We start from the raw sequence: 12,500 nt of genomic DNA, 5'->3' as shown, positions 1-12,500 counted from the left end.
TCTTGCAGAAAAGGTTGGAAGGAACTAAGATACAAAGTTAAAAGAGAGCTATTGCGTATTGAAATTGGATAATCAACGTATATTTAGCCGTTAAATTCAATATTGTATGTCATACATTAATGTATTGAAGAAATTTTTATAATGAGGGTACTCTACCTCAATGTATAGTAAGCATTGCCTTTTAACTTTTAAGTGGTTTAGATATACTTGTTAAATTTCTTAAATTCTTTAGAGCACATCCAACCGTTAAATTCAGTAATTGTTATAGTGTACTCTAAAACTTTTAAAGAAGCAGCTTTTGGAATTAATCACTACTACTACAGAAAAATATTTAATCATGCATGGTAGAAATTCCAGAGAAAATTATGATCCATACATTATATATACTGCATTAATAAAAAGATTTACTTTACTACATGAACAAAAGATGTGAAGCGTGCGGTGAATGTGAACGAGGGAGCGGCCGTGCTGCAAGAGCACGCTGCCCTTGGACTCTTGCATCAAATCCTGTCAGCTTATTAATTGTCTCCGCTTGAAACCTTGTCCCTGGCACGTATGATTCCGCCCTGCGGAGTGTGACCTGCTGTTCGAAATAGCTCTTCTCATGTTGATACGTACTTCTGTGTGCATCTCCGGCAACTTTCACAGATTTCTGGCTCTTACAACCCAACAGCGCCCCGGAGCGGTGCCTCGGAATTTCCTTGGTCATTCTTGCTTTGGCATTCGTAGAATTTGGAGCCATTTTCGCTGGTCTCTGGTGATCTTCGAAATCGGACATCATGGAGATGTCAGCAACGCTGGCAGTGACCACACTCCACTCTATGCTCGCCTCACTCGGCGCATAACAATTCGTTGGCGTCACGCAGCCGGCATCTGATGCTTGCCGCGCAAGAAAAGGGTTTGCTTTCCCGGTGAGGCTCTCAATCTCGAAAAGATCCGAACTTGCATCACTATCCGACTCGTTATTGTAGATTACACGGCCAGAATTCGCCGGAAACTCATCCCACGGCAGCATTTTGAGCTTTTTTTCGAGGGCGAAAGACTTATTTCGCTTCTCAAACACAGGGGAGCCAAACACTTCCAAAGACTTCCTCACTTTCTCCGCCTCCTCTTCTGCTTGCTGAAAAGGCAGCATCTTCGCCGGCAAACTCCCCGCCCCGGATTTTGAAGTTGGGAAAGTAAAACAGTTCTCTCTTCCCAACCCATCTCCCAACTTTTCAAGCTTTTCGCTTTTTTTCATATCAACTATAACTTCATCAACAATGTCCACCACGTCAGGAGGTTTATGATTGATTGGTGTTATCGTGCAGCCTGTGTTTGCACCATGGTTGTTCTTCTTGAAGCTGATTTCTCCGACGTGTTCATCCACATCAACCGAATTCTTATCCGAACACACACATTTGCAGCCAAGGCTGGCAAAGAAGTTCTTCCTCTGTATGTGTCCCTTACTTGTGTTTGTCCGGTAAGGATTTCTCGACGCACTTGTAAGCAAGGCGCTTTGGCTGTTCAAGCTCGATTCAGAACGAACACTCGGAGTCCCCGACTGAACCCTTATCTTCATGTGATCCATACCCACTGGTTTATCCTTCTTGTGATCGTATTTCTTCGTGCTGCTGCTGCTGCCGCTTTTCGAGCTTGTCACGCTCGTCTCCTCATCCACCACTCCATTGAAGTACTTTTCAGCTCCAAAAACTCCAATTTCTTCGTCGTCAGCTGCTTTCTTTGTACCCAAGTGATTGTTAATGTTATGCTGCTGCTGCTCCTTGCTCGCCTGATCGGCAAGTTTACGCACAAAGGCTTCCTCATTGCCGCTCAAGTATGACGAAAAGGAAGCATCACGGTTGGCGGCGTTGTTCTCGAATGGAAAAGTTTGCGATATGTTCGCCGTGCTAGTCGATTTTAAGGTAACCATAGCCATAGAGAAGAGAACTCAAAATTCTCAAAGAAACTTTTTTGATACAAATGATATTACCGAAAAGCTAAAGTTGAACCAAATTCTAGACCTCAGGGTTGAATTCTTGAACAAACTCTATACAACAAAAAGTAGAGAAAACAAATTGGTTTAAAGCACATAAAACTACAAAAAGAAAAAAAAAACCGAAAAATATAAAATTTGAAACAGAAGAGAAGAGGGATCTCGAAGGAGGAACTGAATTGAGGAGAATGAGGGTTTTGGTGAATAGTTCAGAGGCTCGGAGAAGATAAGATTGGTGAGAGAGCTAGTTGAGAAGTCTTCTTGTATATGTAGAGGTAGAGGATTATCATGGAACATGCAAAGTTGTACATTAAGAGGGGTAGGGACATGTTTGCTTGGTTGCCTATTTAGACAGTTTGTCATTTTCTTCAAGAGAAAAAATCATTGGTTTTCGTGTTACCATTAGAGAGAGAGAAAATTACATGTCAAGTCATATATTATACAGGGATATGCTATTCAAACATCATTTTTTATTTTTCATGCATCATTTGTTAACTTCTGTCATTTGATTTTCTTCAATTCATCCAATTAGAAGGGTGTGTGAGAAGTAAAAAAATATGTGTAAATATCACAGCCCCTGTATATAATATCTGACTTGACATGTAATTTTCCAAGAAATCTGCCAAATGTACGGTACGTAAAATATTTGTTTTGATTTCCATATCTGTGGATGTCATATAACAGAGTGCTTTAATTTGCATTCGATTGCATTCGAACATTTGGACGCCTACAAACATGAGAAGCTCACATCAACTTGTTGGGTTCCAAAAATACAAGAAAATTTTCAACTTATGATTCTCTCTTGAAGGAGATAACAGACCGAAAGCAGTAGAGCTACCCTCTGTTGCATATATAGGAAATTTTAGTAAGGCAACCCGATCATGTGATTTGATTTGACACTTTTAGAAGTAGCATTCTAGACACTGTACAATCACGTGATTAGATTGGCTAATGAAATTTTTTACCTATACATAAATACATGTACATGACTTGGCGCAACGGAAAGGTTGTCCCTTGTGACTGAAAGGTCATGTGAAAACAACCTTTTTGCAAAACAAGAGTAAAGGTTGCCCCGACCCTCGCAAAATGGCCCTTTTTTACTTGAGCTACATTTAGCACGAAACTTCGGATACATGAATAAATACTCTCAACTACTTGAGCTACAAACCTCTTAATTAATCTTTCCCTTCAATTTCTAGAGAATAATGATGAGTATGGCTTCTATGTGAAAAATAAATATTTGTAGTCGATCTGACATACAAGCCATTTGATAAAACAAATAGCACCCATCTTCCTTTGTTAATGAAGACACAAAGAATTTGTCGTCTCAATATCCACAGATTGCTGTGTCTTCTGAAGTCTGAACACCATTTATCTGTCTTTTTTTCTTTCTTCTCATCAGTCAGAAAAATTATGTATCAATAATTGAGAAACACAAGGAAAAGATTGCAAACAGACTCCTTGTAATGTGTTGCCGGGGCCGGCGTGGTTAGTCACGGACTCTGACAAGTTTGTTAGAATGTAAGCATCCGATTCAATACGAATTAACAGTGAGTGAAGGACCCATGATCTTTCAAATTTTTATCGTAAGACTTTCATATTTAATGTGAGATAAAATTTAACCGGATAAGAGACGCATCTTAATTTTGAAAATTTTAGTATATTTATGAAATTAAAGGACATGAGGATATGAATATTACACGCAGACATTGTCTTCATTGCTAAACCAACAAATTTAATTCCATCCCATCACAATAAATTCCATCATTGTTGGTTTGTGCCTTCGGTTTCAAGAAATCTAGTCCACACGAAATTTTACCGTCGAAGAAGTCGTAGACAATTGGCCAGACTAAGGCAGTTTTCATGTTGACGTTACGAGCCGTCGAATCGTCTACGAAAATGGTAAAATGGTATAAGTGGAAAGGAAACCTTAAAAACCAGAGAACATCGATGTTTCGAGTTCTCATTAACCTGCACGGTCATACCTAAGAACTTCGCCAGTCAGCTAAGGAAGCTAGTGTTTGTTTGAATTTTGGCCTCCGCGGCATACACAAACAACAACAAAGCCTTTCCCCACTAAGTAACCTCCATGGCATACACGATTAATAAAAAAGAAAACTAATTAAAAAGATTTAAAAACTTTAAGTTTTAACGATCAGGACAAAATAAAGGGTAAAGTGAATAGCACCAAAATTGATTTTTTAGTGTAAAAATATAGTTTTTCGTTAAAATAAACAGTACCGAGAACTTTTCGTTAAAATTTCAATAATAAAAAGGGGTTTTGTAAAATGAATGACACTCTAAACATACAAGCATTGTAGCTCTGTAGCTTTGTTTACTTGTAAATTACTACAAAGGAACGTGGCGGAAGATAGTTAACGAACATAGACTGTGTAAGCCCTCCTCCTTACGAAGTATGAAGTACTCGGGCAGCAAAAGTGAGCACTGGAAAAATACACATCCCTGTGAGGACTTGTAACAGAGAACATTGCCAGCTTAGATCCACGCCGAGGCCTCGAGGCAGTCCTTTTAAGGCATTCATTGTGCGGAGGTGGAGTTTCCAACCCAGTACTGCTTCACAGCAACCAATACCTTCTCTGGTACAAGGGGACCATCCTCATGGTCCACCAGTTTAGTATCCCATCTCATTCCTCCTACTATCTTCTTCACCTTAATTAATACATCGACTTCATCACGGAATATGACGGCACCTTCTGGCCGCAAGATCCGATCCATCTCTAGAAGAATGTCTTCCCAGTTGCATCTGCAATACATTCAATACAGCTTAGCAGTCAGAGAAAAGCAGAAGGAAAGAATAAGCAAAACATTATTGAATTGGTCTTGGCATAAGAAACAATCTGGAATTGAAGAAGTTAGTTCTACGTCTACTATTCCAAGTATGGGATCCCTGTCATTACTTTAACAACTACCCCTCATTGGATCTACATATACTATCCCTCATCCAGATGGTTCCGCAACACGACAGCCGGATTCTTATTATGACAAGTTAACAAATAGTTGGTATTAGATGTACATATACTATTGTAACCAAAACAGTAGTTCCACCCTCAAACTAAAAGGCTTCATGTAGCATCGTTTATAAGCAAAGTGCTCAGGGAAATCACTGTTGGACCGTAAAAGAACGTCCTAAAATGTTTACTGTATTAACCATTCTTAATCATTCGACATGAATAATAAGGCAGGCCAATCCAATAAGCTTCAAGAACAATATTCAACCGAGAAGAAGCACAAAGGGTAGAGAACCAAGATTGAATGAAGCTAAACAAGTTCAGAATGTCAGGTTGACCTAAATGAGCTTAACATCATCAAGGTCAATCCATCCATACTGAAACCAGCAATAGAATCAAGCTTAACACTGTTTTCTATGTACTGAGCCCAAGAAATATCTCATTAGGTATTACACCAAATAATTTGAGGATTGAGCTAAGGCTTTCTCCGTTGGAGTGAAAAAAAGAACTAACAAGAGCCAAAAAATAATAACTAATAAAGATATACAACTTACTTTCCATTGTACATACTGAAAACACCATGGGCATGAATGAGGTCATATGTCCTTGGGTAAGTAGAGAAACCTTCACACCTGATATAGAATCACCAGAAAAAAGAATAAAATGGTTGACAAATGAACAAAATTAATGAACGGTGAAATCTTCACCAGGACCTCACAATTATTTAACACATCCTAGGAACTTTTTGTTTTAAGGAAGAAATGATTGGTATATATAATTCACTTCTAAAACCGTTTTGGACATAGCCTTACATACGCTGTAAAATACGCAACACAATTCTATTGATATGTTCTAACTTTGGACACAAATGTTCAGCTGCCAGATGACATTTTTAGCAGGAAAGGAAATTACAATGGTTATCTTGAAAGCACATAGTCTAGCAAGCGTGGTAAATATAGGAATGTCAACAGAATTTGCTCAAAAGGATGCTCTAGAGGAACAATTAGACAAGGGAGAAAAGTTCAGAGTAGGGTACCAATCATGGTAGATTCCAATCAATCCTCGCTCATATACAACACCCAGCGTATTTTTCTCGGCTATTGTGGGCATCACATTCATGACCCACAATTTTGGAGATTCAATTGCAGCAGCAAAACCACCCAAACCAGCATTCATATCCATAATGTTGCGATACCTTCCTGTGTCTATTAGTTTATTGATTCTTTTATAAGCATTCACGTGCTTCTTCCATTTGTTGTTATCCTCCTCGTAGTCCTCAACAGAAACTCCAGGAACAGACCCACTAGAAATCCTGGGGGGAACAGCATAAAGCCTTTTTGGAAACGGCTTCAACTCCCCACTGGAAACTTTAGGGTATGGAGTTATGCATCCCTCCATTTTCTTATACCTGATAACAACCAAATGAATAAAAATTAAATAAGAAAAAGTATATCTATGTTAACAGCATAAGCTGATAAGCAATGCACAAACGTGGAGTTTTCTTATTTGTAACCTGACCAGAACTCAGGACCCCTTTGATGCAAAATTTGAAACTAAAAATATTTCTGCAAGGCTTTTCACTACAGATAACCACAAACCCTGTTTGCTAAAAACTTTAAGGTAACAATATTTGCATACCATTCGCGTTCATTTAAAAGTAGTTGCCCCATATTTTTCCATCATCATACACATGCTGGCATTTTTTTAAAAGTCGAAACACACAAATTGGATGCATGCAAAGTTATTAGAGGAGACCAAAAAGGAATCAAGGTCTTCTTATCAATTGATAACTGAACAAAGGCCTCCAAGTATTAAAAAAATTAGAATGGTAAACAAAATTTAACCACAGGGAAATACCAGACGCTATCTGCTTCATCAGCTTTACAAAAGTTAGCACGGGAATCATCTTGTCTGTCTCCACATGAATCAGAGTCTACCCTCTTCTGCCAAATGGCAGTTTCACCCTTCTCAGACTTCTTCTCCCAGCAAAGAAGTTTAGCAGCTTCTTCAATCTGTCTCTGTTCCTCCTGAAGATCCTCCTTGGGACGCTGCCATGCTTGGTAATTATTCTTCCAATTGATCGGAGGACCCGAAAGCACCCAATAACCCCCAGGCCTAAGAACTCGGTCAACTTCCTTGAGATATTTTCCATCTGTACATAACAAATAGAAAATTGAATGCTAGAAGTGACTACTGATTATTAGATATCAACAATTCATACCATGTAGGAGTATTCTGAGTTTGGTGTATCTAATGCATACCATTTATTCCCCATGGAATTAAGCAACGAGAACAATGAGCCATGTCAAAGGCTCTGGATGGATAGGGCAGCTTTATTGTACCCAGAACACCAATAACTGCAGGTACACCCCTCTCAAGAGCAAATTGGACTTGTGCCTCATGGGAATCTCTTGGCGCAAACGACATGGCAAGAACATTTCTACTCAACAAGTATGCACCCCAACTGGCAACCTACGAAAAATATACCATTGTTACATCATATGGATCACACAAATAGAAGAAAATTCAAATTTTCTTCCAGATAAGAGAAAGGGCAAACATAAAAGAATGGAATCAAGGCTAAAAATACAGTGAACTAGGGGAACACAACATACCCCACAACCGGTGTCCAGTGCAGTTCTTACTGTCCCATTCTTTATTGGTATCACAGCAGCAAGCTGATCAATATATTTATCTGCCCCTTGAGGAAACTGTGTTCCCCCACCAGGGAATCGAAATACGTTACCCTCATATTGGATCCAGTTCTGAACAGCCTTCTCAACAGTCAAGCTCTTATATGGTGCATTGGCATATGGTACATAGTCACGGCTCTTTGGCCAGGGGAATGGAGTTACATACCCCTTTGGTGCTGGAATAAGGCAATGTAACTTTTCTTCCTCAGGAGGGCAATGCCTCTCTCGATAATTCATATCTTCCCTTGGGAATGTCATTGCACGCTTCTGATCTTGGCACGGGGTGTAATCAGTGTAACGATGATGACACGGTTCGAAAACTTTGGGCTTCGATTCAGATTCATCGATATTTCCAACTTCACCGGCATGTTGGGAATCAAAACTTAGACTTGGAATAATATTGCAGTCAGCCTCATTCTTAGTGATCGCTAAAGCGATACTATCTCCCTTTCCAAAACCACTTCTCTGCCAAGCACCCAAAATATAGAAAAAACAGCACAGACCAGCTGCAATAAAAATTTGCACCGAGCTCCTAGTCCGACCGTCTGCATTCGCTTTCGGAGCCATTGTGCGCCTGAAATAATTCCCACACTAATTCATTACCACAGACAACGAAATCTGAAAAATGCAAATCCACTACAGCAACACCACACACACAACCCACCACAAACCTGTCTAATTACGATTTACGTGCATCGTTACGTTGAAAACCGCAAAACCCACATTAGATTTGCTTAACATCATCTATACAATTACAAGCAAAAGCAGTCCATAGATCCAGATGGGTTCAAATTCTGTGATTAATCAAGAATATAAAGACTACCCAATTAACCAAGCTAATACAGCATTAAGTATAATTAATTGATCCAAATGCATCCATTACTAACTAATTAAGCATCCCTTTAAATCAAGAAAATACTCTTTAATCACTATAAAAGCACAAAACTTGCATACTGGGTAATGCTCTATTTGTTTCAAAAGAGCTAGTGAGAGAAGCTTGGAGCTTTAAAAGTTACAGTTTCTTGTTTCCCAAACGAGACCCACAAAGATTAGAGCTTTTACTGTGCTGAGTTCAAATTCAATTTATCAAACACCAAGGATCAAACTCTAATTAACCCAGAAAACACTAATTAAGCACCTGATTAAACACAGATTACCGAAAATTGCATAAGAAAAACGGGGTGCGAATGCTCAGATCGCTTACCAATTACATTAAAGGAAAAAGCAAGCAGAGGGTCCAGATCTATCCGACGTATCAGAGAAAAAGGGAAAATTTTTCTCTCCTTTTTCTGTGTGAATGATGAGGGAGAGAATATGATATATGATGTAGAGAGAGAGAGAGAGAGATAGAGAGAGAGTGGTGATGGAGGATTCAGTGCTGAGATGGTAATGGCGGTGGAGACGTGTCGCAAAGCCTCTGAAAAATCTCAAAAAGCTTTGAAATCTGGTGACGGAGGAGGGCGATGAGATCCTTTTCTGAATTGTGGTGGCATTCATATGGGGGAACTGGATTTTACATTTTTTTTAATGCCGGGAGAAAAGTAAAAAGAAAAAGTATTACTATTATATAATTTGAGAAATACATAAAAAAAAAATTCATTTATGTAATAATATATTGGTTCACGTTTCGAACATTCTGAAAAAATTCTCTAAAATAACAAACATCAAAGGACAACATGAACAAACGATTTAATATAAAGCAATTTTGGTCATATTTCATAAAATAGATAAAATTTAATTTCTAACTATGCACCATGTGAGTTAGGTTAACTAATTTGAACAATATATATGTTTTTCAAAAATAATAATAAAGAGATTATATTGTGTGGACTACATATAAATCACTCTATATTTATATTGTGAACCATATCTCTATTAGAAAGATAGTTTAGAAGTGGTTTACAAAATGTGATTTCCTTAACGTTACCTAGTCTTTCTTTCTCTTTTATTTTTATTTTTGGCAACCGGATCTTCCTTTCTAAAAACTATATTGATTTAGATAGCTCTTTGTCAAGAAGAAAATTGACCTGTTTCATAGTGTGAGGGAATGCATTTTAACCATAAACATTACAAGTCGTTTTAAGGTCATCTCCAACCGATGGCTGGGCACAGGGCTCGTTTTAACCTTCTGGCCCTCTAAAATCCTCCAAGATATTAATATTTTGGGTAAAAGACTGTTTACTACCCTCATGTTTCATGGTTTTCAACATTTAGTACATCAAGTTTTTTTCGTCTCAGAGTCATACCTAAAGTGTAAATTTTGGGACAGTCTCATACATCCGTTAGTCAAACTGTTAAATCTACCGTTAATTGTGACGTGGCGCCCATGTGAACAATGACTGGGCGCCACATGTCAGCCACGTTTTTTTCTTCTTCTTCTTCTTCTTCCTCCGACTGCAACTTTTTTTTTTCTTCCTCCTTCTCCTTCTTCCTTCTTCTCCTTCTTCCTTCCCATTCTTCTCCTTCTTCCTTCTTCTTCCTTCTCCTTTCTCCTTCTTCTTCCTCCGAATCTGAGGAAGTTTTTTTTTTTTCTTCTTCCTCCTTCTTCCTTCTTTTTTATCCTTCCTCCTTCTTCCTTCTTCCTTCTTCTTCCTCCGAATCTGCCTAGATTTGGTTTTTTTTTTTTTTTCTTCTTCTTTCTTCTCCTTCTTCTTCTTCTTCTTCTTCTTCTTCTTCTTCTTCTTCTTCTTCTTCTTCTTCCAAATCTGGAGAAGTTTTTTTTTTTCTCCTTCTTCCTCCTTCTTCTTTCTCCTTCCTCCTTCTTCCTTCCTCTTCTTCTTCTTCTTCTTCTTCTTCTTCTTCCTCCGAATCTACCCAGATTCGGCTTTTTTTTTTTTTTTTCTTTTTTCTTCTTCTTCTTCTTCTTCCTCCGACTGCAACTTTTTTTTTCTTCTTCTTTCTTCTTCTTCCTCCTTCTTCTTCTCCTTCTTCCTCCTTCTTCTTCTCCTTCTTCCTTCCTCCTTCCCTTTCTTCTCCTTCTTCCTTCTTTTTCATCTTCCTCAAAAAAAAAAAAAAAAAATCTTCATCTTCCCCATATTCGGAGGAAGAAGAAGGAAGAAGGAGAAGAAGGAGAAGAAGGGGAAGGAAGAAGGAAGAAGGAAGAAGGAGAAGAAGAAGGAAGAAAAAAAAAACCGAATCTAGGCAGATTCGGAGGTAGAAGAAGAAGAAGAGGAAGGAAGAAGGAGGAAGGAGAAGGAAGAAGGAAGAAGGAGGAAGGAGGAGGAAGGAGGAAAAAAAAATAAAAACTTCCCCAAATTCGGAGGAAGAAGAAGGAGAAGGAAGAAGAAGGAAGAAGGAGGAAGGAAGAAGGAGAAGGAGGAAGAAAAAAAAAAGTTGCAGTCGGAAGAAGAAGAAGAAAAAAGAAAAAAAAACGTGGCTGACACGTTGCGCCCAGTCATTGTCCATATGGGCGTCATGTCACAATTAATGGCACATTTAACAGTTTGACTAACGAATGTATGAGACTGTCTCAAAATTTACACTTTAGGTATGATTCTGAGACGAAAAAAACTTGATGTACTAAATGTTGAAAAGCACGAAATATGAGGGTAGTAAACAGTCTTTTACCCTAATATTTTAATAAACAGTACATTGTCATATTTGCCTTCTTCTCCAACCGAGGGCCAGATGGCTCGTTTTAGCCCTGTCACAAAAAACCGTCTCCAACCGAGGGCCAAACATAATTTATTATTTAAAAACTACAACAACTTAAATTTAAAAACAACAACTTAAATTTAAAAACTATAACTTATATTTAAAAACTACAACTAAAATTTAAAAATGACAAATTAAATTTAAAAATTACAAATTAAATTTGAAAACAACATTAACTTAAATTTAAAAACTTTGTGAGGAATGGTGAATGAATGGTTTAGGTATTGATAGGAAAAAAAATAGAATTTTTGAGAATTTAAAAAAAAAGGCCCAAAAAAAAAAAAAGAATCCAACGGTAACAGGCCAGCTAGCCGTTGGATTCAAAATTCTTTTTAAGAATTTCTGTCGTTATAACCGACATGAATACATTTATATTAAATAATATACATGTATTCTTGTCGGTTGTAACCGATAGGATTAAGCAGTTTTCTGGCTAGCCCTATTCGATTCCGTGGGGCTTTCTCAGATTCCACAGCCCTCTGCCCTAGCACTCGGTTAGAAACGGTTTTCGGGCTATTTTCGGCCCTCTGGCCCTCTGGACCCTTCGGTTGGAGATGACTTAATGAATATTTTAGGCCTTCTCCAACCGATGGCTGGCCATATTGCTCGTTTTAGCCCTCCAAGATCCTCCAAGATATAAATATTTTAATGAACAGTACATGGCCATATTTGCCTCCGTCTCCAACCGAGGGCCAGAGGGCTCGTTTTAGTCCTATCACAAAAAACCGTCTCCAACTGAGGGCCAAAGGGCCAAACATAATTTATTATTTAAAAACTACAACTTAAATGTTTTTAAAAATGTTGTTTAAGTTTCTTGTTGTATAATTTTTATGTTGGTTAATATTATTTAATGTTGTTTCATATTGTTTAATGTTGTTTCATGTTACTTAATTTAATTTAATGTTGTATAATGGCTTAGGAAGTTATAGGAAAAAAAATAGAATTTAAAAAAATATATAAATTTTTTTTTTGTGAAATAGAAGTTATATGAAAAAAATGGAATTTAAAAAAAAAATGAAACAAATTTTATGAAATAGAAGTTATAGGAAAAAAATGGAATTTAAAAAAAAAATGAAACAAATTTTGTAAAATAGAAGTTATACGAAAAAAATATGAACCAAAATTTGTAAAATATAAGTTATAGAAAAAGAGTTATAGGAAGTTATAGAAAAAAAAGGTATAAATTCGTAAAAAAAAAAAAAAAATTGA

At 37.5% G+C, this 12,500-nt stretch overlaps 2 protein-coding genes across 3 annotated transcripts; both read right to left on the bottom strand.

Annotated features, from left to right (window-relative positions):
- Window positions 1-281: 281 nt before the first annotated feature.
- On the bottom strand, window positions 282-2,232 carry LOC126607130 (protein PHYTOCHROME KINASE SUBSTRATE 1). Its single transcript, XM_050274583.1, has one exon. It carries the CDS (start codon window positions 1,916-1,918, stop codon window positions 413-415), a length of 1,506 nt encoding a protein of 501 aa, XP_050130540.1. The 5' UTR covers window positions 1,919-2,232; the 3' UTR covers window positions 282-412.
- A 1,991-nt stretch (window positions 2,233-4,223) lies between these two features.
- On the bottom strand, window positions 4,224-9,208 carry LOC126607128 (probable methyltransferase PMT2). Of its 2 annotated transcripts, XM_050274580.1 has the most exons (8): window positions 8,842-9,208; window positions 8,592-8,703; window positions 7,560-8,211; window positions 7,206-7,416; window positions 6,802-7,096; window positions 5,981-6,352; window positions 5,499-5,576; window positions 4,224-4,739 (listed from the first exon to the last, which is right to left on the bottom strand). In XM_050274580.1, the coding sequence occupies exons 3-8, from the start codon at window positions 8,202-8,204 to the stop codon at window positions 4,514-4,516; spliced, it is 1,827 nt and encodes a 608-aa protein (XP_050130537.1). In that variant the 5' UTR covers window positions 8,205-8,211; window positions 8,592-8,703; window positions 8,842-9,208; the 3' UTR covers window positions 4,224-4,513. The 2 variants fall into 2 exon arrangements, with proteins under 2 accessions (XP_050130537.1, XP_050130536.1); XM_050274579.1 differs by lacking the exon at window positions 8,592-8,703 and having other exon boundaries at window positions 8,842-9,207.
- Window positions 9,209-12,500: the final 3,292 nt, after the last annotated feature.

Source organism: Malus sylvestris, chromosome 16, assembly GCF_916048215.2.
Source record: "Malus sylvestris chromosome 16, drMalSylv7.2, whole genome shotgun sequence".
Classification (NCBI taxonomy): domain Eukaryota; kingdom Viridiplantae; phylum Streptophyta; class Magnoliopsida; order Rosales; family Rosaceae; genus Malus; species Malus sylvestris.
This window is presented reverse-complemented; position numbering and strand designations above follow the sequence as displayed.

Bases quoted from the DNA above. Each gene is read 5' to 3' on its own strand.
- LOC126607130 (XM_050274583.1), bottom strand. From the start codon at position 1,918: ATGGCTATGGTTACCTTAAAATCGACTAGCACGGCGAACATATCGCAA.
- LOC126607128 (XM_050274580.1), bottom strand. From the start codon at position 8,204: ATGGCTCCGAAAGCGAATGCAGACGGTCGGACTAGGAGCTCGGTGCAA. The intron at 7,417-7,559 runs GTATGTTGTGTT...TATTTTTCGTAG, and splicing joins CACTGGACACCGGTTGTGGG to GTTGCCAGTTGGGGTGCATA. The intron at 5,577-5,980 runs GTACCCTACTCT...ATTCTATATCAG, and splicing joins ATTGGAATCTACCATGATTG to GTGTGAAGGTTTCTCTACTT.